We start from the raw sequence: 12,364 nt of genomic DNA, 5'->3' as shown, positions 1-12,364 counted from the left end.
GATATTTTCTGACAATTATAATGCAAATGATTTATGCAGCCTTCATTGAAATTCAGGCGACTTATCTCTTATAATCTTTCCGAGAGGGAGAATAGTATCCCACAATCTCTCATCTCCACATCTCTCCGATCCTTGCTCCATGTTACTAGAAAGTAGAACATACGGGATAGACTGCAATGTTTCAATGTGATCTGCCTGAATATAGACTACCTCATCACTTTACACGTATGGGTGCATGTCTAGCTGTAGAGTTGACCTGATCCTGTTGTCAAGGCAAGTGCTCTTTTCCCTCCATTTTGAGTGCACTCAACCATATCAGCTGCCGTCTATCCATCTCCCATTCATTGAGTTTAGATACAGTGCTTAAGGCATTTTGTCATAGGCATGAGATTTCATATGAGACACCCATCACTTTTAGTGTCACGCATGCAACACTTGTCAAATGAGAAGGTAATTAATTAACATCTCTGATTTGACCAGCCAGGCATGAGATTCCTCCAACCATTCACCGTCCTCCCAAGTCTGACTGCGCGGAATGGCGCATGCTCCTAGGGAAATTGAATGATCTGTTGCAAGAAAAGGGCCATCTGGTTTGATGCAAGAGCCGGTTTCTAAAAGTTCAATCTTAAATATTAAATAATGTATCATCAATCTTTTATGTATCCTTTATAATTGCTGTTGTAATGCCCTTCTAGTAGAATAGACTTAAATTAACTATCAGGTAGCCATCATACCTTACCTCACTAACCAGATACTCTGTTTCATATTTCATATTTACTAGCCATTTACTGGTAGTGCTTCTTGATCATTTGCAATTGTTTTGTAAAAGCAAAACACATTTGTTAATGCTTTTCTAGTAATGACTCCGTTTGGACAGGATGCTACTGTAGCATTGGGTAAAGTCAGATTGACTCAAAATTGTCAAATGAGGTAAATGTTTCTGAAGGTAAAACTGGGACAGTTGTACTGAAGAGTGTCATTGAATCTTAGAACACTTACATTGTTGTTACATTGTTTACATCTAGCAGACGCTCTTATCCGGAGCGACATACAGTAAGTTCCCCCGAGGCAAGTAGGGTGAAGTGCCTTGCCCAAGGACACAATGTAATTTGGCACAGCCGGGAATCAAACCAGCGTCCTTCTGATTACTAGCCTGATTCTCTAACCGCTCAGCCATCTGACTCCTGACACACATGCTCACACACAGGTTCACACATTACCACGCATGCACACACTTTCCAATTTTGTTTGGTTACAGTGTGCTGGCTTTGTCCTTTTAGACCACTGTTAAGGTGAATTGTATAGAGGGCACATTGGTTCTATTGGAGATGCTTTCAACCAGGCTCTGTTCCATAGAGCATCAATGTTGCTTCACACTTTACCCTCCAGTGAGCTTCTCAGATCATCACTGAACTCTGAACACTATCGAGTGCCATCTCTCTCTGCTAAAAGGAGAGTTACAGTAGATACACCACATTGAAAATTGTTAACATGATCCTAATTAGATGTGCCTACTTGACATCTAGATTTCAAATACTAAATTAGAAATTATGCATTAACAAACATTTGCACAATTGTGGTGTTTGTGTGTGCAAACCCTTTTGTCTTTGGGTATGTTATGATATGGTTAAAGTACGGTATTTTAGACAAGTTAAATGGTGCTGTCTGTTCCCTAAAGTTTGTAATGTGTTAGTTAATGAAATCCTTTGATTTTCACATGAACAAAACAATCTCTTCAAATGTTACTCAATGGTTGTTCAAACACAAACATTGGGTGCTATTTCTGGTAAAGTACACACAATTTCTTGCACCTTTTGTGAATTAGGACTCCTCATCAGGATAGTTCAATTTTAATCAGTGCTCAGAAACCGACTTAATACGGATTCAGACTTGATAGTTTACAGGGGATTAACTGATGTTTACTCTATGATTTTGTCTTTCCTGCAGGATATCCAATCAAGTAGGACCAGCTCTGTGTCAGAGGTTGGTGGGGAAAACAAAGATCAACCACAATTCCCACTTATTCTCTTAGGATGGGGGGCACTGACAAAACTGCTCTGATTGGCTGGGGCCCTGTCTGTCATCTGTACGTGGCGGCTTGAGGAGGAGGAGGGCTTCATCTGGGCTGCACGGTCGGGGGAGAGGACCATAACCGCAACATCCTGCGTGGCCGACTGCAGCAGGAGCATGTCTAGACCAGGAGCAGCCTCATGGATGTCTTCCGCCTCGGCCTGCGGGATGGCCAGGGTCAAGCCTCTGCTCCTCTGGGTTGGTCTTGCATCTGTGTGGCTGGCCGTGGCTCAGGCCCAGCAACACCCTGTTGTCATCACGAATTACGGGAAGCTGCGGGGTTTAAAGCAATCTTTGCCCAATGACATCCTTGGACCCGTGGAGCAGTACCTGGGAATCCCCTATGCGTTAGCTCCCACAGGGGAGAGACGCTTCCAGCCTCCCGAGCCACCCACATCCTGGCCCGGAATCAGGAATGCTACCCAATTTGCTCCTGTCTGTCCTCAGTTCCTGGAGGACCGGTCTTTACTCAATGATATGCTGCCTGTGTGGTTCACCGCCAACCTGGATACAGTGGTAAACTACGTGCAGGACCAAAACGAAGACTGCCTTTACCTAAACATCTATGTCCCCACCGAGGATGGTATGTCACCCTTTGTTAACCATGGTCTTTACCTGATCAGTGCATTTGTTTTTTTCTGCATGATTTGCAGGCCTGTTCTCAAGCACTCAGGCTTGGTCTCGGTGTATCACTTTGTCAAGGCGAGTTACAGTACAGCTGCTCAAAGAGCATAACTTCTAAAGGCCACCTAGATTTATGGCTGAAGGTCAGAGTTTGAAGTAAATGTGGACTATCAGGTACACTACAGTAAAACAAATATATATTTTCTGTTGCTTTGTGCGAGAAGCTTTTGATAGTGTTCTCCAGAGTGGTAAGGCTTTCTCCCTGTGCATTTGCTGCACTGCAAAGGCGCCATTTGAGTGAACACCCATGACCTTTTTTGACTTGACACATACAGGACCACAAATGAACTGCACTTATCAGCCTTGGCCTACTATCAGAGAATGATAAAAAAAGGATACAATTGGTAAAGTGGGTTGGTCTGCCCTAAGGCGCTGTTTTAGGAGTAACAACACACTCTTTGAGGGTTCACCTGTGCTTCTGACAGAAGTTGAACTCTCTCTTTGCTAAAGTAAGTCAGAGCTTTTGAGAACATGTTTGTTTTAAGAACACTGAAGAGAGTTTATCTGAAAATCTTAGTCAGCATGCACAGTTACATGTTAAAGTTTAGAGATCTCCCAAGAGCAAATACATGGAGGAAAATGGATTTGCTTTATTTTTCTTTTCTTTCGAATTCACAGTTGCAGGTGAATTCAAAGTGGATGATGTGACCTCTAACAATCAATAGTTTTTCTAGTTAGAATTGTAGTTTGTCATTTTGTGTTTAATAGGTAAATAATCATGCAAAAGACACAGTAGGCTACTGTAGTCCTTAAAAACAAAATAGCAATTTTCTTCCCCTCCTTTTTCAAACGAAGAAAATAAGCAGAGAAAGGCTTATTTCTTTGAAAAAAACAATATGTTGAGGACAATAGTGAATAGGCAAGTCAAGTTCAATCCATTCTGCGTAACATACTTTATATGAACATTTTAAAAGTATTTATATTTTTTACTTTAGGCTATGACATGGTTTGGTCAATGGGCCTCCCTCTTTCTCACTCTGTCTCAGTATGTCTATCTGTCTCACTTCACCCTCTCTCTATCTCTCTTTCTCTTTGACACTCTTTTTCTTTTTGCCATTCTGCCCATCATCCTTACATGCCCTCAGAATTGGTCTTTTCAAATCCAATGTAATGTGGAAATATCCGGCAAGCAGAGGATCAGAGAGGGATTTATAGTTTTGCTCCTCAAGTGGGGTGACAGATTAGGAGAGTGCTTTCATTGTAGTCTGATTTAAGCAGAAAAGAAAATCTACTACCCGATACAGTCCTAATATGAAGTTCTGTTGTACCCCTTTAGGATTGTGGTCATGAATGCCAGGGCTGAGGTGGCTTGTGCGTAGGGTGTTAGATCTTGCTATTGTGTGTTGTTTGAGCCTCTTCACCTTTAGGTGTGTCTGTGAACAAAAGGCTGCAGTGTGTATGTGTGCATGTGTGTATGTGTGCATTTGTGTATGTGTGCATGTGCGTATGAGTGCGTGAATATGTGAATATTACTGCTGGGGCCAGAACCAGAGCTGGTTTTATCTGTCTCTGCAATCCTGTTGACTGGGAAGAAAGGTGGTAACCAGCTTTATTGTCAAGTAATCGGAGTGAATAGGTAACATCCTGGGGCTGTCTAGTTGAGATGACAATACTTCTTTGGCCCAGTCTCTGTTTCTAATCATTCATATTTTCCACATGTATTCTCTCAACTATTAGAGCAAAATATAAATCAGCACTACCTTAAAATCCCTCATCATCCCAAACTACAGATAATAACCCCTTTATTTATGCACAAAGTGCAATTAATTGTATCATTTGACAAGCACTTGGCTGTTACATGTTTATAATAATAATGATGATCTACAAGGGCATTGCTGGTATTGATAGCTGTCCTCACTTTTCATGTGACTTGAGAATTGTATGTTGGTACCATATTTGTACCAAGATGTAAACCTACTAAGCTGAAAAACTCCTAAATCCATGACTTTTCTATTTATAAAACTTTTACGAACAGAAAAATAATTATAATAAGTGTTTTAGGGCCTGAGTGACAGTTGTTTATTTTCACCTTTCCCAAGTAGCATCTTGAGGAATAATTGCAGTGCTTGTGTAAGACCTGTATTCTCTGGACATCACTTTCAGTGTAAGTGAACTGCCAATGGCATCTCAAAAGTGCCGGAGCGATAAGTTGCCTGTCCTTTTCTGAAAAGTCTGTGTTTTTGACAGCCAGTCGTATGCATGGAGAGGCAAGGAGAAATGTCTCAGGGCCAGGTCAAGAGACGCTACATGAACGTGTCAACGCGGACCTTGGTTAGACCACTGGCTCTCAGTTTCCCCTCTGCTTTTCAAAGGCAATAGGAACTCCAGTCAAACAGTGACACCAGAGTCTTTCATCTTGTCAGATCCAGAGTTCGGCATCAGTCTGATGGTATTGCAGTCAGCCGTGTTATAGAGGATGAGAAAAAGAAAGAGAGAGAGAGCAAGAGAGAGAGAGAGAGAGAGAGAGAGAGAGAGAGAGAGAGAGAGAGAGAGAGAGAGAGAGAGAGAGAGAGAGAGAGAGAGAGCGAGAGAGAGAGAGAGAGAGAGAGAGAGAGAGAGAGAGAGAGAGAGAGAGAGAAAGCACACAATATGAATATGAAAACAGTAGAGCTAGTTCCAGACTACTACTTCCAGTACAGTGTGTGTAACTGCCTGTTGTTTCAGTGAATTTGAGAGTAGCCTTGAGGTTAACAGGGCCAGTTAAAGCCCTGTATTATGTAGGTGAATTCTTCATTTTAACTGTCAGGATGTTGGTTGTGTTGTTCCCATCTAAAAGGTTACTGCGTATGCCTATGTGTGTGTGTGAGTGTGTTTGAGTGTCTATGTGTGTGCCGGACAGATGTAGGACTTTAAGCCTTGGTGCGTCAAACTGACACACCACTTTCTTTTGTTTGTACAGCTTGGGGTCCCTCACTGTGGAACAGGCCATCATTGTGTGTCCATTCAACCCCTGCCTTCTACACTATGTGTAACAAGGCATATTCCCAATGATGTACTGTACCAGCCAGCTTGTGGATTAACATCAGAGATATACCAGACAAGCAAGCACAATGGCAACAGATATTTACATTTGCTTCATTGAAAGGGAAAACAATAGCCTGTGTGATAGAATGCATATCGGATATCAAAGTGGCTGCGAAATTCTTGCTTAAACAGTCTTGTTCTGCAGACTTTTCATCCAACACTTGCAGTGTTACTGATGATAATGATTGTCCTGGGGCAGAAGGGTCAACTTTCGTGTTTCATTAAATCTGATTATGAGATAGGTGAGCTTTGACTAGCAACAACTGGGTTTTTGTCAGACCAGCAGAAGGCTAATCATGTAAAAGAATGAGCTTGTAATGATAATACTATTGCGAGACCCCAATCAAATGACATTGAGAGAAGCCCTGGCCTAAGCCTTTACATCATGAGGATAATCTTTTCAGCTGGTACAAAGGCCACTTTCTGTTTAAGTGGGAAGTGAAATATACAATTTGAGATAGTTCATATATTCAGATATGCCTGGTTGTTCCATGTGTTCTCTCTGCATGTACACTATTGATTGTTCTATTGATGATAGCCACCCGTGTGGCTGAGTGAATGTCCTCGCATGATGTGCAGTACTGGTGTGTGTGACAATGACCAGGATCCATATCCCTTAGTAAAGTATTGTTCCATCCATTACTCTATTGCTGTGTTTATGGAGGTGCTCATGGGTTGTGGCTGGAAAAAGCCATTTTATCACACCAACTATTGGTGAGACTACTCACTTACTTAATATTTTTCCCCCTTCTCCAACACAACCCCAAGTTTTTAATGCATTTTTATCATTTTCGATCACAGTTACTGTTTTTTGAAATCTGTTTCCCCTTACCCCCCTCTACTTTTCTCCTGTTGTCAACCGTAGGAGCCAACTCAAACCGTCAACGTGCAGAATTCCACAATAATGACGGTGGAGAAGAAGAAGGTATTTTTCTGTCTTTTTTTTCCTTTTTGACAAAAGAAAAGCCTGATTCTCGTGCATGACAAAAGACAACTCGCAATGATTTCGTTTTTGTTCCACTCCCTCTTTTTTCTACCCCTTGAAGTGCAGACCAATGCACACCTTGGGCTCTTCATTTTTGATCAACCTCTTTCCTCTTTGGAGACCTACATGATTTGGAGTGATTCAGAGGGACTTATCCCATGTGAAAGGGCACCTCTAAATGGGAATGAGGCACACTATTTCCTAGAAACCTCCCTCCACCATCCACCCCCCACCTGCAAACTGAAAGATGTTCAAATGGAACTCTGCATGTCTCCCCTCTCGCCTCCTCAGAGAAACTATTAAACAGTCATGTTTCCCCTTTGTTTCTGTCATCGCTCCGTGAAGCATGAACACTAACCCATGTTGTTTTGACAGTGGAAATGTGTTCATATGTAACTCTGTCAAAATCTCTTTGTCACGTTTTTTGCTATATTAACAGCTTGTTCTCATGCATGGTATTAACCAAATAGCAAAATGACTTTAAAGAGTATCCCTCGAGGCAGGGGCACAGACAGTAGAAAAAAGGCCCAGGGAAAAGAGTGAGTCCATCATCATTTTGTCTTGTGGGGATTAAAACCGAGGTCCAGAACAAGCAGTGATATTTTTGGCACTACAAAGAATAGCAGTCTCTTATTAAAATGTGCAGACATTTCACCCCATTGTAACCCATTGGGCTTCATCCAGGCTTTTTTCACCATAATGTTGTACAAATCCAAATTGCCTTCCTCTGGCCCTGTGTTATTGAAGGGATATGCAAATTAATTCACAAAACATACTGGATACACTGTATACCTTTTTGATTGTTCTTCCTTCTTTCAGGAATTGAAACACCTTATTTTCAACCATGTAACAGGAAGTGTGAATCTAACAACTTCCTAGTTTAAAATGCATTTTTGGGTCTGTATTTCTCGTGTTCACCTTGTACAGTGCCCTCCAAAAGTATTGGAACAGTGAGGCCAATTCCTTTATTTTTGCTGTAGACTGAAAACATTTGGGCTTGACATCAAACGATGAATGTGAAACCAGAGATCAACGTTTCAGCTTTTATTTCCAGGTATTTACATCAGGATCTGATGCCCAAATTAGAAAATATCACCTTTTTGTTCGAACCCACCCATTTGTCACGTGAGCAAAAGTATTGGAACATGTGACTGACAGGTGTGTTTTGTTGCCCAGGTGTGTCCTATTACATACATTATTCAATCAATAAATACCACTGAATGTCTACACTCAGGTTCAGATTGGGTAAGATAGGTTTTGTCTATGCAGACTGTATTCAGAGGTGAAAACAACATGAAAACCAGAGCGCTGTCTTTGGGTGAAAAACAAGCAATTGTGAGTCTTAGAGAAGATGGAAAATCAATCAGAGCCATTGCAGAAACATTGGCCATAGCCAGTACAACCATTTGGAATGTCCTGAAGAAGAAGAAAACTACTGGTGTACTAAGTAACAGACGTCGAACAGGTAGACCAAGGAAAACATCAGCAGTTGATGACAGAAACATTGTGAGAGCTGTAAAGAAAGACCCTAAAACAACTGTTAGTGAGATCAGCAACAACCTCCAGATGGCAGGAGTGAAGGTATCACTATCTACTGTTCGCAGAAGACTTCATGAACAAAAGTACAAGGGCTACACCAGAAGATGCAAACCACTCATTAGCAAGAAGAATAGGAAGGCCAGGCTGGAATTTGCCAAAAAGTACAGAGATGAACCTCAAAAATTCTGGGACAAAGTTTTATGGACTGATGAGACAAAGATTAACTTTTACCAAAGTGATGGAAAGGCTAAAGTTTGGAGAAAGAAAGGAACTGCTCATGATCCCAAACACACAAGCTCATCTGTGAAACACGGTGGAGGTAATGTCATGGCTTGGGCTTGCATGGCTTCTTCTGGGACGGGCTCATTAATCTTCATTGAGGATGTAACACATGATGGCAGCAGCAAAATGAACTTGGAAGTCTACAGAAACATTTTGTCTGCCAATTTAAGGAAAGATGCAACCAAACTGATTGGCAGAGCCTTCATCATGCAGCAAGATAACGACCCAAAACACACTGCCAAAACAACAAAGGAGTTCATCAGGGGCAAGAAATGGAAGGTATTAGACTGGCCAAGTCAATCTCCAGACTTAAACCCTATAGAGCATGCATTTTACCTGCTTAAGAGGAGACTGAAGGGAGGAACCCCACAAAACAAACAACAACTGAAAGAGGCTGCAGTGAAAGCCTGGGAAAGCATCAAAAAGGAAGAATGCAAAAGTTTGGTGACGTCAATGGGTCACAGACTTGCTGCAGTTATTGAAAGCAAAGGATTTGCAACTAAATATTAAGTCTTATTCACTTAAATATGTTTTAAGTATATCTGTTCCAATACTTTTGATCACATGACAAATGGGTGGATTCAAACAAAATGTGATATTTTCTTAGTTGTGCATCAGATCCTGATGTAAATACCTGGAAATAAAAGCTGAAACGTTGATCTCTGGTCTCACGTTCATTATTTGATGTCAAGCCCAAATGTTTTCAGTCTACAGCAAAAATAAAGGAATTCCCCTCACTGTTCCAATACTTTTGGAGGGCACTGTATGTGTCATCAGTCTATCAATAGCTCTAGAAGGAACACTACAGTACCTCCTCTCTACGCATACACTTCCATGTGTTCGCACACTTCTGAGATTCACAATACTGTAGGCGCTCTGATGGGGGGGATAAATCCTCTTCTTTAAGCACTGTTGATTTCCCTGGGCCCGACCCTGCTGTGGTCTACACCAGTGTGCACAGAGGATCGATGCACACTGACTGTTTGAACATCTGCAGTGTGGATGAATGGCTCCCCCCCCCCTCCAAGGTTCTACCTGTGCCATAGAGTGTGTGTGCTGCAGACCGAACCCTCCCTCAGCACTGCGGAGGTCTCCTTCAAATCCTGCTCACTCCGTGCTCGGAGAAATAAAAAGGCACGCTCTAGGAAAACTCCCTTTCTTTTGAAAGTTTTTAAAGGAAATCTATTGAAACCACTGTGTGCCCTTAGGAAACGCATTGAGAAAGTTGTAAAATATGTGACAAATATTTTTTCCTATTTAATTATATCTCTGGAATGAGAGCCAGGGCATTATTTGAAATGCTCCTTTAGATTTATTCAAATTAATTCTCTCTCTTCTTGAAATTGACAGCATGGATAAGCATGTTATAGGGTGTGCAGCAGAACCATGTACAGTACAGCAGAAATACTAATGAATATTTTTGACGTTAAGCTCGGCAACACAGTCTCTTTCTCCAGTTGCTGTGTTTCCATCTGACAGGTCCCCTGCTTTGCCCAGAGCCACACAGAGACCTGAGAGTCCCTGCTGGTGGCTGTGGCCATTGTGTCACAGCATTCTATTGAACAGGAAGGGTGACAAGTTCCATCCTGTCTGGGGATGGGGGGTGGGGGGAGATGGGAGGGGAGCTCACTCTGCCCCGCATGGTCATTAACTGTCATCTCCATCCCTCCAACTAACACTTGAAAATGCTGAAACCAATGGAAAATTCACATGACCCCCCCCCCCCTCCCCCTTTCTGCCTCCCCCTCTCCCCCCTTCTCACTCCATATAAAGATGAGTAATGTGTGCACCGCTGCTTGGTTCACGAAGGAATACATTATCCTCCAGGCTCGGCATGGCAGTGATGAATGTCCGCGCTGTGCTCATTGCAGAGTCACCCAGGCAGCCCCAGTCCCAATCCCAGTCACAACCCCAGACATGTTTCTAGTCCATGCCCCAGTCCTAGTACCAGACCTATCCCTAGCTCCAGACCTAGATCTAGACAGACCCATTCCCTTTCCTAGTGTTAGATCCAGCCCTAGCCCTACCCCTAGACCCAGATCTATTCCGGTTCATAGACTTATCCTTAGCCCGAGACCCTCAATAGAGACACAAAGCGAGGCAAAAGGAGAGGAGCTCTTGTGAAACTATTTTATTTCTCTGGTTTTAAGTGCTAAGCAGTGACAGGATTGAAACACACTGCCCTTAGATGAACCTCAGCTCCAAGAAGATAAAACATTCTTCTACATCTGCAGCATCTTTTCGCTGGCTCAAAGTGCCCCTAACTGCCCCCCCCACTGTCCCCCTCCCCCCAGCCCCCTCCTCCCCCGTCACCACAGCGGCTACACCAAAAGAGATGGAGAATGACAGTGAATTTGCCTCTGGGTCTGATGTAGTGCCTGCCCAACTCCCAGCCTGCAAAGAGCCTCAGATGCAAATCTGTTAGAAAAGCAGACAACTTTATAGCACTTGGCCCATTTTTATGTGCATGGAATTTTCCTCTCAGTTCAGCTGCTCCTAATTATGAGTTGAAGTACGAACCATGGCACGGTGAGAGCACTCGTTCAATTCGTTCAGCATGAGCTGGTTACCCCCCCCCCCCCCCCCCCCCCCCCTCCTTCATCTGTGGAAGAACCTAGTATTTGTGAAGAGTGAACTGCCAGTCACAGGAACAGTAATAGTGATGAGGGTCATGACGCCTGCCCTTGCCTCACACAGCCTGAGCTCTCACAGGAGAGGGCGCGGTGCCGGTGAGAAGTCGTGAAATAGATGCATTCGCATTAGCGATCACTGGGCTTCCACTCAGAGCACAGCAGAGATTAATAACCTGCCACCATGGGTTGTTTTGCGCTCCCTGTTTTTTGCGGAGTTTCATTGGTGGAGGAGGAGAGTCAAACACACACACACAGCCCAGTTTTGACGCAGCCAATGTCTGCCAGCCCATCAGGAGCCAGACAGACATCACCCCAACCCCCCACCCCCGCCGCAGGCATAGGCAGGTGCAACAGAAGCCAATACTCAGCGCGGGTACAGCGCGGCCATCAGTTAAATACGAGCCACATGCATCAGAGCGCTGTGGAAGGCCAGAGACGGGTCCACGCGTTGACGTGCTGCTGCTACAGTATGGACACACTGCATTACGTATGCAAAGGCCTCTCCTGGCGTGCTGCCGTGCAGCCTCCTCTCACACGGCTGTCTGCGCTGGCTGGCTCTCCAGCTCTGCGGACCGTGCTCCCCTCGGCCGATGCTCTGTGACATTTGAAAGGGTTCCAGGAAGTCATGTTGATGTGGATGTGGATCATGGGGCTGGCTCAGCTGTTCAGACTGGGCAGTCTGTAGGTACAGTTTTCTGGTAGACTCATTGCACCAGTGTGCGAATCACCTTTTGGCATTTTGTTTTCTTTTGACTTGGAAGAAGACAAAAGAATGCATCTGCCCATTTCATTGGTTACTGGCCTCCTTGTTTTCATATCTCCAGGTCAAATACAAGTGCTGAGCTTTGGAGTTCTAGACCCAAAGGACTCCAACTTAAAGTCAATAAAGACAATACCTTAATGAGGCTGGCTCTGCTGTAGGCTGATGTATTGTACCAGTCGGTTTGTTGCGGAAGGTTATCTCCCATCTTCTTGCATGCACAAGCAACCCCCCCCCCCCCACCCTCTCACTGTTCCCTCCAACCCCCTCCTCCCTAATTTATAATCACCACCTACACATGTACTAATCACCAGGCTTTATCACTGGAGAGCCACGAAAAAAGGGTTGTTCATCCTGCCTAATTGGAGCACTCTGCGTGTGTTATTG

The 12,364-nt window shown here is 43.6% G+C and overlaps 1 protein-coding gene across 1 annotated transcript in view; it reads left to right on the top strand.

Moving 5' to 3' along the window:
• The window catches only part of nlgn4xa (neuroligin 4 X-linked a), a 40,039-nt gene that overhangs the window by 2,270 nt on the left and 25,405 nt on the right, over positions 1-12,364 (top strand). Inside the window, exon 2 of the mRNA XM_047031584.1 lies at positions 1,948-2,653. Within this exon, the coding sequence (XP_046887540.1) occupies positions 2,188-2,653 (466 nt within the window). The 5' untranslated portion in view covers positions 1,948-2,187. The remainder of the gene's footprint in view (positions 1-1,947; positions 2,654-12,364) is intronic.

This window comes from Hypomesus transpacificus, chromosome 12 (genome assembly GCF_021917145.1).
Source record: "Hypomesus transpacificus isolate Combined female chromosome 12, fHypTra1, whole genome shotgun sequence".
Classification (NCBI taxonomy): Eukaryota; Metazoa; Chordata; class Actinopteri; order Osmeriformes; family Osmeridae; genus Hypomesus; species Hypomesus transpacificus.
Note: the sequence above shows the minus strand (reverse complement) of the source record. Positions and strands in the feature narration are given on the sequence as shown.